The sequence below is a fragment of the Crocodylus porosus genome, unplaced genomic scaffold, assembly GCF_001723895.1.
Source record: "Crocodylus porosus isolate Cpor-Errol unplaced genomic scaffold, CroPor_comp1, whole genome shotgun sequence".
In the NCBI taxonomy this organism is placed as follows: domain Eukaryota; kingdom Metazoa; phylum Chordata; order Crocodylia; family Crocodylidae; genus Crocodylus; species Crocodylus porosus.
The window spans coordinates 144,564,589-144,580,493 of record NW_017728886.1 but is presented as its reverse complement, the minus strand read 5'-3'; the positions used below and the strand labels follow the sequence as shown (position 1 = coordinate 144,580,493).

The 15,905-nt window shown below is 42.5% G+C and overlaps 1 protein-coding gene across 1 annotated transcript in view; it reads right to left on the bottom strand.

Moving 5' to 3' along the window:
• PHLPP1 (PH domain and leucine rich repeat protein phosphatase 1) overlaps positions 1-15,905 on the bottom strand; it is a 198,976-nt gene that overhangs the window by 85,369 nt on the left and 97,702 nt on the right. Inside the window, exons 3-4 of the mRNA XM_019538254.1 lie at positions 13,045-13,241; positions 10,491-10,616 (exon numbers count right to left, since the gene is read on the bottom strand). Of these exons, the coding sequence (XP_019393799.1) occupies positions 10,491-10,616; positions 13,045-13,241 (323 nt within the window). The remainder of the gene's footprint in view (positions 1-10,490; positions 10,617-13,044; positions 13,242-15,905) is intronic.

Below are 15,905 nucleotides of genomic sequence, written 5' to 3'. Positions count from 1 at the left end.
GTAGAGTCTCTACCTTACTAAAAAAAAAAAAAAAGGAAGAGGAGAAAGACTACTCACCCATGAGACTGAAAAGTAAAAGACTAAAACAACATTGCAAAGACTTCTGTGACTCCTTTCGATAGATTCCAGGACCTAAGACAGGGTCGGTAACCGCCGGCAAACGTGCCAACCATGCCATGCGAGGCCATTTTGCTCGGCATGCCACAGCCAGACCTGGCTCTGGGTAGCTGCTGCCAGTGACGGAGCCCGAGCTGCTCCCAGCAGGGCTTGCAGCATCCTAGCTGCCTGCTGGGAGCAGCCCAGGCTCCCAGCTGACAGCCACCCAGAGCCAGGGCCAGCTGTAGCCAGGAGGCTGCAAACAGCCCAGGCATCAGCCCTGTACTGGTGTATGCACGCGCGCCTCGGAGTGGCAGTGGGGGAGGGGCCTGAGGCAACACAATCCTGGTCTCTCCTCTGCTCCCAACAGAGAGCTGGTGACTGGGCTCTGGAGCCTGGCACAGCTGTTTGTAGCCAGCCTGGGCTCTGGGAAGCTGCAGCAGGCAGCGGGCAGGCTGTAAACATCTGTGCCAAGCTCCACAGCTCCAGCATTAACTCCATGCTGGTGGCGACTGTGCGCACACCTCAGGGTGGGCTGTGCTGCCCCGCTGTCTGCTCTGAGGACAATTATTATATAATTATATAATCGCTTGTTTCATCCAGAAAGCCCACAGACCCCAGGTCTGGCCACCATTGTATTTCATTTACGGAGAAACAAAGCCACATGAAAACTGTTAGCTGTGTTTTCAGACATCTCAAAACTATAATTAGGTATCTGAAACCCCAACTCAACTCTTTTTGAAAGGGACTATAGAATCTTGAACGGAATTGCCTGCACATGTATGAATTTTAAGGTGGCTACAGCCAAAGACTAGAAGGGTAGTAAAGCACTGGAACAGATTACCCAGACAGGTTGTAGCATTCTCCATCCTTGGAAGTTAAGACCTGGCTAGAAAAAGCCTTGGTGGGGATAATCTAGTTGGGGACAGTCCTGCTTTTGAGCAGGAAGTTGGACTAGATGACCTCCCGAAGTCTATTCCAACCCAAACTTTCTATGATTCTATGAAAGACTGGGACTCCAAAGTTTGCAAAGGTTATATGAAGAAGATAGAGGACAAACCAATAGTTAGGTTTAACTTCCCTTTACAAAGTATCAGACCTCAAACATTCCTCCTAATATTGCGAGCGAGCGTTTCAATCATTGTATGATTACTCTAGTCTCCTATGAGTTTAGCCTCCACTATATGTTGATAAGATCATATCCCAGGTGATATCTGTAATGTTAATCCTAGGAAAGGGGAAAGGAAACTGCCCTTAATTGAAAAGTTGAAGTGCATGTAGAGTTTGTGAGGTTATGAAATAATGTGAAAAATTATCTAGTCCAGTGGTTTGCAATCATTTTAAGACTTGAAACATCCTTCACTAGATTTGAGGCACCCCTTGGAAGTTGTCAGCTCTTAACTTTCACTTTTTTTTTTTAATGTAGAAAAAAGCAATTTTTCCTTTTACAAAGAATGAAGACAGACCCCAACAGGTCAAAATGTAACACTCTAGATTACTATTTAAAATCCCTGGGTTTATTCTTGAAAATAATGTTTGTGTACCTCACAATCCTAACGTTATGCAGCACCCCAGTGCATCCTTAAAGAGATTGCAAGACACCTCAGGGTGCTTCAAGTCCCTGGTTGAGAATCACTGATCTAGTCTCACAGGTCTGAGGTCACAGCACTCAGCAGAAGACTAACATTGCAACAAACTAGCAACACTACTTCCTGCCCTTCCCAGCCAGGACACACAAACAGCCCCTGTAGGTAAGATTTCCATGAAGAGCCCAGCAAGAGATGCTATTCCAAGGAGGATGTACCTCTTAGTAGGCGATTTAAATTGTGCAAAGCTACATTTTTGAAAGAAAAATGCATGTCCTGCCTTGGACTTCTAGGATTGGTAACCACCTGAATTGCAGATACCATTAGATGTATTGTACTGAGTATGTGCATTTGGACTACGTGAGAATGTTGTATATGTTTCTGGCTGTGTCCAGTATTTTAGTGCACATTTTAGAGGGTTTTATTTTATTAATAATTATTGTTATTGAAATACTGAAGAGGGGTACAAATGATTGACTTGTTATGCCTCCAGATTCACATTTTGTCGTCTTTGTTGATGGGAAGACTGACCACAGCCAGTCCCACATTCATGTGATGGGTCTCATGCACTCCCATAAGGGAAGAAGTTGGGAAGAGTACCCATGGCATAGTTGATCGCAGATGATGTCTTTTTCCTGGTTCTCTGAAAGCAAAGCAGATCAAGGTCATGCCATAAGAAAAGCAGGGCAAGAGGGAGTAAAAATGCTAAGGCAACTTACAAAATAAAAGAAATCTATAATGGAGTGTATAGGATGGGGGGGTAAGGCTGGGATAATGAGGAAAAGCCAAGCGAAAAAGCTGTAAAGGGTTAAAACATCAAACCAAAAATGCTTCAACTCCTGTTTGTGGTAGGCCATACAAGTGCTGAAAAAAATGGAACACCCTCAGCTATGAAAGCTCAAAAAGAAAGTTTCATGAAGTATAAGCATTACCTGACTTACCAATATACGAAGTTGTCCGTGTTAAAAAAGGTTTTACAAGAAACATTTAGGTCTTACACCATGCTCAGCTTGCCACCTGGCTTTGTATTGTAAGGCAGTTTCTGCAGCTTTTCACTGGTAACAAGAAGCTTTTTCCATTTATTTTGCTATAATCATTACAGATAATGTTCTTTTTGGTTTTCATTTGGGTGCTGGGTCTGTATTTACTAGGACACGGGTGGGCAAAACATGGCCCGCAGCAGGTCCCTCAGTCCCTGCTGGCCCAGGCACCATCCAGCCATGGCATGTCCTGCTGCCCCCTGGGCATGCAGCAGGGCTAGGCCTGCTCCACAGCTGCACTGCTTTCTAGGGAGCCCAGGAGGTAGCAGCTCCTTCCGACTGCCGCTGCCATGGGCCCCAGCCCCATGGTACCAGCGGGGACTCACGCGCACAGCCCCAACCTGGCCCACCCCACTCCTACTCCAAACATGCCTGCCCAGGCTGAGCAGAGGTGGCAGCCAGGCAGAAGCTGTTGTTCAGCGAGGCAAAAAGTGGCCCCTTGCTGCTGCCGGGCCCTTCCTGCTGCAGCCACCCAGAGTCCATGCTGGGCTGCCCTACATCTGCTCTGTATTATGACCTCTGCTCCACTAGGTAGCCCAGAGGCAGCAGTGACAGCAGCAGACACACAGAGCAGCCCAGCACAGGCTCCAAGAGGCTGCAGCAGGAAGAGCCTGGCAGTAGGGGGGGGGGGGGGGGCTTTTTCCCTTGCACCAAGGGACAGTTTCTGCCTGGCACTTCCACAGCTGGTGTGGAACAGACATAGGGCATGCCAGGAAGAAGCTAAACACACAGGTCCCTACGGGTACTACAGGGCTGGGGCCAATGGCAATAGCAATCAGGAGCTGCCTCTACCTAGGCTGCCAAGAAAGGCAGTTCAGCTGCAGAGTCACTCCAGGACAGCTGTGCACCCAGGGGGTGGCAGGACATGCCCCAGGCAGGCAGTGCGAAGCAGGCATGAGGTGGCTTGGGTCAGGGCAATGCACTGGGTTGCAACTGGTTCACTCCTGCTGGGGTGAGTCTGGAGCAGGCATGGGACAGAGGTGAAGCTGCGTGCTATTGCCCTGTGGCGCCTCCTTGCCATGGCCATGCAGGCTCTGGGCTGTTGCAGGGCAGGGATGAGCACTGACCAGCTCAGGGAGGGTAGATGCTGGGGGGAGGTGACATGTGCCAGGGGACTCCCATGCACACCCTACCCGCCATACCCTTGAACCCTCCCCACAAAGCCCCACACCCTCCCTCACAACCCCCCCCCACATGCACACCTGCGTGCCTGTGGGGGAAGCCACACTCACCAATATGTGCACACCCCATCCACACCCCCACCCCCAGCCACCACTTCCCCTCCACATACCCCACAGACCCTCACACCTGTCATACCCATTCATCCACATCCACACATACCCCCAACACCCTCTTCCACACCACACACACACCCCTACATACAGCCCCTCTACAAACCCTATACCGCTCCACTCCCCCTCCCCCCACCAATATACATTTTTCCAGTTTCAAGACAGCAAACCCCCTTCTCAAAAGAAGTATTTTCTGGGACAAGGCAAGAGAGATGTCCGGTAGCAAAGGCCAGGGGTTAGAGAGCAGGACTTCCAGTTCTGCCTGCTTTTGTAATGGTACTGGTTAGCTGAACAGCTGTAACATTGTTTCTGAATTCAACTGCCTTTAAAGTTTTACCATTCTTGTATTGCTGCAGGGGCATAAGGATGACAGCTACATCATAACAGCTGATGCATCCCTGAGCAGCAGCAATTCCTCCACCTGTTTTGAAGGGTTTAAAAAGGTGTTTGTCATATAGCCTAAGTTTTACCTGTTTGTGCAATCTGCTAAATTAAGGTGGGCTGATCTGTGCAGTATTTTAAGAGTGATAGCACTCTAATCTCTTCCTTTCCCTCTCTTTTAATCTAGGTATTTCGGAAGGTGCGATTCTTCTAGCATTCAGTTCAATTCCTTAAGTACCATTTGGGTTTAACATTGGATTTTTCCCTGCCTCTTTTTCTCCCCCCAAACCCTGTTTTAGTAAATGATGTATAATATTGAAGTTTTCTTTGAATAATAAATATTCGGATATGGGGTTTTTCTGTACAGAATGCCCATTACACGTTCTGTAGCAATAGTCTTTCTTCTCTATTGTCATCCATCACTGTGGCATTTATGCTCAACCTAAAAATCCCTAATGCATCTCATATGAGGCCAGAGTGGTTTGTGTCAGAATTGCATTTGTTCTCGTCGTTCCATGGCTCTTCCTGAAAGACTGATGTTCTTTTATCTCCAGTGGCTTTGACTTTGGGTGAATAAAAGACAAATCTCATGAGTAAGAAAAACAGTGTAAAACAATGAACTTTAGAAGTGGAGATAAATGGCCAAAAAGTCCCTTTGAATTACTGACAGCATAAGCTTATTCTGTGCCATGCTGTGCTTTCCTCTGTCTCTGGCTCATCCAAATGACTAACGGCTTTGGGACGGCAGCCAACATGAGAACATCTCCCCATACAACTATGTTATCTTCATTCTCTCTCTCTCTCTCTCTCCCTTTTGTCCTGCTCCCTCCCATCCCCTATAGGGGAGAAAGGGAGCCCACAGCTTGAAAAAGTTTTTGATTGTCAGAACTGGAAGGAAAAACTTACTAATAAGAACTGGCAGTTCCACATACTTAACCCCATAGCGAAGTATGTTTATTTTTATAATTGCATTACTGAAACAGCAACCTAGTTAATCAACTCATCTACTTCCTAGATGTATTTGAGACCAAACTTAAAATGGTGTTAAAACAAAAGTTCCTTTTCAAATTTTTGAGCTAAAATGATACAGCACAGCAAATGTGTCAGGGTATGGAAAACACTGTGCAGTAGGAGACTTTTGCATCTCAAGCTAGTAAGAACAGTAACTTAAATCTTTTCTGGTTCTTGCCACTACCTGAACCAGTCAAATATGTAAACAGTTCCTGGGTTTCACATGAAAAGTAATGAGGGAGGGAACTGAAGCCAATGTTGTGCTTTTAGATCAGAGCTGCCTAATTTCTAACCAGCTAGAGGCCACATAACCCCCTCAGCCACATGCCATGTGAACCACATGCCCCACAGGGCATGCCACACCATGCTGCTGGAGCACCCCACCATACAATGCCAGCATGACCACACACTGAACACCATGCTGTCCCATATGCCCCCACCTCTGTATAGGCACTTGCCGCCTCCTCCCCGCTGTAGCATGCTGACAGCAGGTGTGGATCCCCCGAGCCATGTAGTTACAGGCTCCCTTGGCCCTACTCCCAGAGGCAGGGGCAAGCAGCAGAGGCAGGAGTGAGGGGGAACCCAGAGACTCGAGTGGTGGGAAGAGGTGGTGCCTGGACTAGGGACCACAAATTAACCCCTCAGGGTTGAGTACAACCCACAGACCACCAACTGGACAGCCCTGTTTTATTCAAATCCTATTTCCCTACGTAAAAGAACACTCTCCTTTTTTGCAAGGTAGTCCAGTTAAAATTGGTTGTGCGTTTTACAATACAAACCCCCTTGCTAATGAAGAAAATGCTTTCCTGGGAAGAACAGTTGAAGTGGGGAGTTTTTCTGATCTTCAATTTTATTGCAAGCTCTTGGTTTACAATTGTAGCTGGATTAAATATGCCACGCAGAAGTGATCTTTTAACTGCACTTCTCTTTAAAGAAGTGCTTTTGAGGCAGAAAATAAATCTGTAGCTAAAGCATAAAAATAAACACTAAAATAATTTTGAAATATTTAATGACAATGCAACAAACTCTGGTCCTTGTGGGGACCCCAGAGCTCCAAATCCTCTCCCCACTGCCCTGCTGCATATCTGACTGGATCTTGCCTATGGGATACACCTCTCCCCGTAACAATTCTCACCTTCTTCAACACCATGAGTGAGCTGTACAACTTAGTAGAGTAGAACTCCAAGAACCTTTAGGGTTCTCTTGGTTTGAAAATGAAGTTAGGTCTGCTGTCCCCATAAGAAAGAAATGTTTACTACTGCCAGCCATCCTGAAATCATTTTTAACCACTGGGCAAGCTGCAAGGTAAAAAGCCAAAGCAGGTTTATTGTGCAAGGCAGAAATACAGAAAATAATTGTTATTAGAGACAGACCTAGAAAGAGAAAACAGAAACACCTCTCCTGTACCTTTTGACAGCAGCTTCCTACTCAAGGTGCATCGCCTCTTTTCTCCCCCAAGGCTCCTCCTTAGATTGTTCATTCTTCTCTCTTTTTCATCTTTATCTCTATTCTGTCTCCCAGAGACAAATTTTTCTTGGCCAAATGATTTCTTCCCAAAAACTAACATTCCTGATAAGTATGTTAATAGTGTTCTCTTTGATATGTACCAGGCCACTGTTTTGCAGATATGCTGGTGTGTGGTCATTGCCAGTAGGAAGTCTCTCTTGCCTACAAACAAACTAATAATCTATTGATCAGGTTTACCAGACAAACAAATCCATGATTAGTTGACTGGTGTGACAAACCTCAGAGTGATCCCAGAGCCTTTGCCCCAACTGTACTGCTGTACTCCATAGAGACTTGATCTTACTCAGAGAAGACTTCTCTCCTTGACAGAAATCTCTCACCAACACTGTGTCTGGACCTTATAGCTTAGGGAAGGGAGGCTCCGCGAACTAAGAATTCCCCAGGTCTGCAAACAAAGTGAAGTCTGCCATTCTCGTGATAAGGCAATGGTTGTTCTCAGCCACAGTGTGATCACTCATATTACGAGACAATCAATTAGTAATAATTTTTTAAAAGTTTGGTCGGCTATGCATCAAATAAATAAAAGTATGCACAACGGGAAACTACAAGCAAATGGGTTGTCAGGTTAGGAGATACTACCAACAATTATCAGATAATGGACCCAGAGATAAGGCAATCATGGAAAACAATCATCCTCCACCAGGAGGGATCACTGATGAGGACAATGAGGAAAAGGAACAACAACAGATACTTTACCACTACTACATAACTTGAAGCAGCATTCTTGGAGTTCCCTCTTTCCAGAAACTAGCAATCTTGTCAGCTTGTCCCCAGGGAGTTCACAAGCTTCCTTTGCTTCCCCTAGATCTGGAATGTCTTGTTTATTCTACCTCACCCCAAAGGGATTTCTACTTAAAGCCCTTATCATATCTCCCTCATTTTTATTCTAGTTAAGGAACCAATAAATGTTTGTTTCTTTGCATATGATTTCCTGTACCAGAGAGACATCTGTCTGACAAGTTTATGTGTTTTGTTTTGATATGCATATGATGCATTTTCCTTTTGAAATGCAACTGGCCATTGGATGGGCAGAAAAACTAAGCCAGAAACTGGCTTATAGCTAGTAAAACGAGTTTGGTTGTCTATAAACAACTGATACCAAGTCACTGAGTATGCAGTCTAACTAGGACATAAAACATATTTTATACCAAGCATATGAATGATACAAACAAACGTAGCTTACTAGCTACTGAGATACAAAATGTCACGGTCAGTACACCCAGTTTGGGGGATCTGTATAACTAATGCCTCCTCAAATTAAGCAGTGTACATATGTCACCAGTGACAATTGGATTAGACTTCTAAACACAAAAAATGTCATACTGAATATCACATTCTAAAAACATATGAATGATACACATGAACACAGCTTTATGTTAGCTGTTGACAGAAGCCAAAAATGAGAGTAGTTAGCCCAACAGGTGGACGATTCTTGTGCATATGGAAACAATGCTTCTAAAATGAACCACTGCAGATTTTGGTATCCCATGACAGGCACTTATTTGGCATATTAATTAAACATTCAACATTAGATTATTCAATATGATGTTCCGAATCACTTGCATCTAAAAATTATTCTGAAAGTAAAATTTAAGACTCAAGAGTATATAAATCCTATCTGGTTGATACAGCCTAACAAAATGTCACTGAAAACTGCAGTTTCTGCCTCTTACTTGTATATTCAAAAATATAAATTTATAAACAATACAGGAGGAAAAAAAATACCATAGTAAACATCTGATAACTTAAGCTTTCGAGACTTTGACTAGTAATAGTTTTTCACTTGAAAACTTGTAGGTCATTTTTGTACATGTAATTTAAGAAGAAATCTGAGATGCTCTTTGTACTTCTATAACAACATATATATCTTGAAAGCATACTTTCTAAAGCAACACTTCTGTTTTGCCAACATTCTGTGGGAAGAAAGATGACTATGCGACTCTCCTAACAGAATGATAAAAGGGAAGAGATTCTTAACATGTGCTGAGGAAAAAAAAAAGAAAAAAAAAAAGACTTCATTCAGCTTTCAAAGAGTTAAGAAAGCATAAACTAGTTCCTGACCTTTGTAATTCTGCCCATCGCCCTCAGATTTAGCAATCAGGAGGAATCAAATGTAGGACTGTGGCAAAGGTACCCTAGTACTGTTCCTCTTGATTTAAAAAAAAAAAAATGAAGAAAATATATAACTTTACTCTGAATGTTAAATTCAGACCAAATTTGAGGAGAGAAGCATTAAGAGGAAGGGGAAGCATTTTGCAGTGAATTCTACTCTAGAGTGAATGTTGATCTAAATATTGAACTCAGTGACACACTTGCTCCAAATAGGTCAGCTTTAGATATGTTGATTTAGCCTTAAACAGAATGCTTTTAAAAAGGTGGAAGTGGACCTTACTTTTTAATGTTGGAGGCCCTTTCCCACACTCAAACATTAGTTTTAACTTCTAAATGGTGTAGGTGATCCAGAAGGATAACAAAAGCCTACTTCCACAAAAGCCAGTGCTTCCACAGCCTACTATGTTCATTCTATAGTCAGATACTGAACACAAAATATAAAAATTTGGAAAGAGAAATTATTTTAAGGCCTTGTCTGTACTAAGCTGAAACAGTGTTGTTGGTGCTTCTGCAGTGCCATGTGTGGATGACCTGGATTCCAAAGTTAATTTTGGACTGTAATGTTTCTACTTCAACAGACTTTGTAAGGAAGGAGAAAGACTGCAGTAGCAGTCAAGTGTGAAGGTGAGCTTGACTTCCCTGTTTGCCCTTACATGAATATAGAACTAGAGAAGGAGGATGGCTGAATGAAATGAAAAAGCAATGCTTTAAAAGAAGCTGGAAGGAGAAATGATTCCCATCTAGAGTTTGTACATAACTAGTAATTAACATTCAGTAAAATCCCGGACACACTTCAATTATGTCAGAATGTTGCAGAAGCTTAACTACACAGCTAAAGGCTAAGTTGATCCCTAATGAGAGAATGATATTAAAGAAGTGAAACCTTGCAACTGAAGAGTCAACTGAAGCCCTAATACAAGATGTTGACTCCATACATCAAGATATTTGAAGAGGGTGCTAAAAACACTCCAGCAAGAGGAAATACAATGGGCGTCTATCCTGTTATGAGAACTTCATTTATTAACCCAAAAAACAAACCCCGCAAGGTCTAACATTTCCAGCAGAAAGCAAGCTACCAGTAGTCATACATGCTTCTAGCACTGTGCTTGGGTCTTCTACATTTTTTGCATTACCATGGCTTTTGTTGGAACTGAAACAAAGCTTTCCAGACCAAAATCTGGGTAAAACCATGTTTCTGAACTATCTTCATGATTTCATTCCATTCATTAAGCTGCATTAAGAAGGAAAGGGGATAAATCTGACTGGTGCTCCTCATTTACACACCATGGAGGAGAAATCTCAGTATAGCCAAAAACCCAGGACATTCACTCTTGCTTTCTGCGCAATATTATCAAAGCCATCATATAACATCAATCCCCACATGAAAACAGGCAGTGCTGTCAGTAATATCATGGGAGAAGATTAGGCATTAATTCTTTCCTTACCTTTGATGCTTGTCGAAGCCACCGCAAATACTCTGTGAATGTATCAAAACAAATGTAGTAGGTCTGGCTTTGAGGTCCAGAAGAGCTGAATGCTAAACAGTGCTGGTGCTTTTTCACTTCTTCCACCTATATTCAAAAGACAAAAAAAGTATAAAATAATTTATGCAAACATTTTATATACATAAATGCATAATATTATATATCATCCATAAACAAATATTTTTATATGTGCATGCACGTGAGTGCTTCATTATTTTATTAATAAAATAAGGGCCAAGAGGTAAAGCTGTTTAAGTAAAGTCCTAAAGGAAAGCTCTCAAGTATCATTAAAGCTGGGATCTGTGGGTCAAAGATTTTAATCCACTGCTTGCACAGATTTTGTAAACAATGAACAGCATTTAACTGGAGACTTATTATCGCTTAACCTAAGAGCCGAGTATTATCTAGATTTGTTTTCAAAACACAAACATAGTAAGATTTTCAGCACAAACTAATTTTTCAAGCACTCTTTGGTTTTTCAAAAATAAAACCAAACACTTCCTAGTGAAAAACTAAGCAAAGGTATGTAAATCAGAAGGGCTTGGGGCAGGCCTGGGAGAAGTGTTTAGCAATAATCTTCTCTAGTTCGAAACATTTGCTGGCAGTCTTTAAGAGGTAGAATGCAAAGTAAAAATCATTGCACCTTTTTCTTCTTTTTTGACATATTTGAATAATCAGGTCCTCATATGGATAACCTGCCAGAACTTCCAAAAATGTTTTCTGATTTCTAATAAAAAGCAAACATTAATAAAAGATTAACCTCATAATAGGTATTTATGCTGTATTAATAGATCAAAGAGAAGCAGCAATGGGCACAATGTTTTGCTTTCATAGTTCAAAACTTGCATTGATATTCTTCCCCTAGGCCTTAATTAAATCCTTTGATACTTCCCAGCATGCTAGACACACCCCAGAACATATCCTTGCTGATACAATACACTCAGTCCCACACAATTTCTGACTTCAGTGGTGGCTCAATAAAAAGTACTGGTGTACATTTTCCACAAGGTATTATAAGGAACTGAGGGAGAATATTTTCAGAGTGGCAAGCTCAGACACTAATCCTGTCCTAAGTGCCCCATACCCAAACCTGGTTAGCAGAGGCCTACAGCAATGACCTACTTCTCACCAATTCCATGATGTGCACCACACTTTGAAGGTTCACAGAAATGCTAATAGAGGAGATGCTGATGCCAAGATTTTACTGTAATCACTGCCTGTAGCTGCTTTGGAAGAGAAAAGCCTAGGAAGGCCTAAAACTTCTACTTCCCAGCAGCAGCAACCAAAAACAAAGCATACAATTGCTGGGGAAAAGGTTATGGAACATCCCTTCATTAATTCTTCTGGAGGGAAAAGGAAGAGTGGGAAAACTTTCACTGGGAGAAGAGAGTGACTAGAAGAGGAGGGGAAGTTCCACATAACTAGGAGAAGCACATTCAATATATTCCAGTACAGAATATTCAAGTATAGTTTCATACTCAGTAGGGTCAGAAGGGACCTGAGCAGATCATCAAGTCCGACCCCCTGCCATGGCAGAAAAGAGTACTGGGGTCAAACCACCCCAGCAAGGTGTTCGTCTAGCCTCCTCTTAAAGACCCCCAGGGTAGGAGCCAGCACCACTTCACTTGGAAGTTGGTTCCAGATCCTAGCCACCCTGACAGTGAAGTAGCGCCTCCTGATGTCTAGCCTAAATCTACCTTCTGCCAGCTGTATGGCTGAACTGGCCTTGTAAATATGGCACTATGAACTTTTCATAAGTATATTAAAATCTCAATGGATTACTGTATCAAACATCCTAGTACAGAAGGTTAAGAGTGACTCATTGGGTTATTTTCTACCTTGTATGCAATCATCACCAATTACAAAAAAGTGTGAAGGCCAGATGAGGACTCCAGTTACACTTGCATAACCCTACTGCCTTCAAGAGGGTCTCATGTGCAACTATTTTGATGCATCAGCAGAATTCACTCAAAATAAAACTCTGGTTCATTCTCATAGTAAGCAGTTTCCTTACTGCTGTTCACTCACAATAAGTCACTAATATACCCCGCTCCACATACATAAAAAGATGCACTGAAAAATACGGTCTCATTCTCAGGGGACATCCACACTAAGCATATACTTTAATATTTGCAACTGAGTGAACACTGGCCTCAGCTACTGAGTAAAGTGGCATATTAGTCAGCAAAAGCAAAAACAAAAATCCAGACCTTTACATATGCACCTATAAAAAAAAATCTGATGTGCAATTCTACAACGAAATGAACCGAATTACCCTAATCTCTTCCCTTTCAAGGACTGAATCTAAAAACTTTAAAAAGACAAAAATTGAAGTGAATAATGGCACAATTAACTTGGCAATAGATGCTATGCCTAACTGTAAATATTTTTAAAATCAGCAGGCAAACAGAACGCAAGTACTTTGGGACAAGAACTTGTGTCCAGAAAGCACCACATGGCTTCTGCAGTGTGAAAAATAAGACTGGTATAAGTAAACTCAAGCATTAAAACTCACTTTTCCACCAATTAGAGGGAGGACATGCATCTTTCCAGTCTGGCTCTCTTTCACTGATGATACTATTAAGCATGTCCCACAAAGGATAGCTTGGCGTCTTGTCCATCTGTTGACTGGCAGATGAATTTTCCCTTTTCGAACATTGTACATTCCTGAGAGCTGAATCCGTTCCGAGTTGCCAATGCTTTCGGGCCTTCCTGAAATGGAAACAAAAGCACACACTAATTCACTGAACATTTTTTTTCTTGTCTCTATCCATAATGAAGATCACAGGCAGTCAAATGAAGACCAAATTCAGAGCTATGCAAGTAAATAAGGGGATTTTAGCATTATGGCATTAATACATGGATACTGACTAGAACAACCTGCTTCCTTCGAACCTCAAAATACACATTTAAGTATTTCCAAGGAGTCACTCAATTTCTGCTTCTTCTACTTCACAAAGATTTCAACCTTGAGTACACATGCTACATAGGCCAAGCACATATATCTTCTTGCTTCTCTGTTCTGCATTAATGTAAAAAAAAACCTTACAAACCCATCTGGTAATTATATTTCACAGATAAAATGTAATACACATTGTGAATCCTTTATTAAGTAGTACTATCAAGCTGTTGAGATTTTAAAAAAACAACAAAATTCCATGCTGAGGCCATTTACACATCCGTGAGTATTATTGTTCTAATGAGGCTGCATACTCAAAAGCCACAGCACTTCTGCCTGCGCTATCATACAGAAAAAAATATATCAAAACTACAAACAAGGCTAATAAATTATCAGTCAAATGATGAGCCTGACTCACTTAAAGAACTGCTTATATTTCAAAGGTAATCTCTGAAAGAGAAACTTAACAGTGACATTCAATGGCAACTGATTATTATGTACCATGTCCCCTTTGTCTCTGGAGGCATATGTCCGAATATCTCGACCTCAAAAAAGAAAGGAATTTGATTGTCTTGTTCTTGTATGAAGGGCCCATCTGTATCAAATTACACTGACCATCAAATCTGGCATTATTCTAAGTCTAAGTCTAAGTCAATACAGGCTGAGGACCAAAATAAAAGCCCTGAAGGACAGAGCAAGTGGTTCAGTAAACTTCCATTGCTGCAACTTGAGAACATTGCTCCTTGTTCTGTCATCTGCTGCCACTGAGAAAAGTCTAGCTCAGTGGTACCCTAACTTTTTGCTGGGTATGCTTGATTGGAAATGCCTGGTCCATCTGCAGGCTGGATCCAGTTGGTGCCCCCAATCGGTGCTGGCATGGCAGGCACCATCTCACCACAGCGAGGCAGGAGAGGGAGACAGTGAGCCCTGCAGGGGAAAGGAACTTGCCCTGCCCCATAGAGAGGAAAGGGGCATGGCCCAGTAGAAAAGAGGGCAGGACCACGCCCCAACCCAGCCTGATATGGAGAAGGGAGCACAGCTCAGCCCCAACAGGAAGGAGTAGTACTGTAAATCAAACCTGAAAAGGATATGCCATTGCTTGTAGGTTATTACCATTTATTAATGACCCTAAATTAAGCAATGGCACTGGCAATCAAACTCATAAATCAACAACAGCAGCTTTTGCAAGCATCCCTTTCAAGTCCAAGAGAATCAATAAGATAGCAGATATTAATCCCCAGTGACAAAGCTGGTATGAAATGCAAAGAGATGAAATAAAAATAAATAATAATTTAAAATAAAAAAAATACATCTTAATCTTGATGTTTGTGATGATCAAAGTCCAATGATACAGTAACTAACAACTTTAGTAACTATGGCATTAAGTCCCACATCTTACAATCTTGATGGAAAAAATAGCATGATGCAAGTTTGATATGACATGGACTTAAAAATGGTCAAATAATCAACTTCAGTGGAGAATCCATATCCCAAAAAGTGACATTTTAAACAGGGACTCCCCAGGGATGCAGTCTTGGCTCAAAGCTATTTAGTTAACTGCATCACCCATTTGAAAACAAGCTATAGAACCACCACTAATGACAAAACTCAGTAGAGGGATAATTAACATTTAAGTCAGGTCAGCTTTCTACAACAATCTGAACTGCTTGCTAAGCCAAGCTCACATGAGCAACATGCGTTTTAATATAGCCAAATACAGCTTCCTATGACTACAAAGAACGTAGGTTACACATAGGACATGGACAGATGCAATGCTTTGACCCTTCTAAATAAATTTTAAAACCCAAGAGTTTAGATGTGCATTCAACTTAAGACCAGTTTAAAACTTCCTTGAATGTTTTAAAAGCACTCTGGAAAAAAACAAGTACTATTTTTAGCTGATCTTCTCTGTTATGTGTAGACACAAAGTGTTTTTGTGTCTATTGTTTGGTTAGCCCTCCAGGCATCCCAAACTGCAGTGCTCCTCTTGTCCAACACATGCAGGGTGAGGGACTGCTGTGCAATGCAGCCAGGACACTACTGCCTACAGAGGCTAGTCTGGAAGGGTGGGGAAGCCTCTATGTCCCTTTCACTCTCCTGCTAGGCACCACCCAAAGCCCATTTGGGGCAGGTGGGATGGGGTTGGATGGGGGGCAGTGCAACACCCTGCTTGTGTTATGGTTCTCTGGGGGCTGGGGGCTTCACCCCAGTCCCCCCACAAGAGGTTCATGGCTTTTCAACCCCTGCTCCAATTTCCTATTTCACCTGTGGGTCCCAGACAGAGAGGGTCATACAGCTACCCTAGCACCTGGCAACCATTCCACCCTCCATCCTGCTCCAACCCCAATAGAGCCTAGGACCCCATTGAACAGGATCAGTTTCCTGTGATGGGGTCCAGGCTGTTGCCCCCCATACGCACATCTGTGCCCCCCCCCCAAATTCAACCACATACATTTTGATAAAGTTCAACAGTGTTC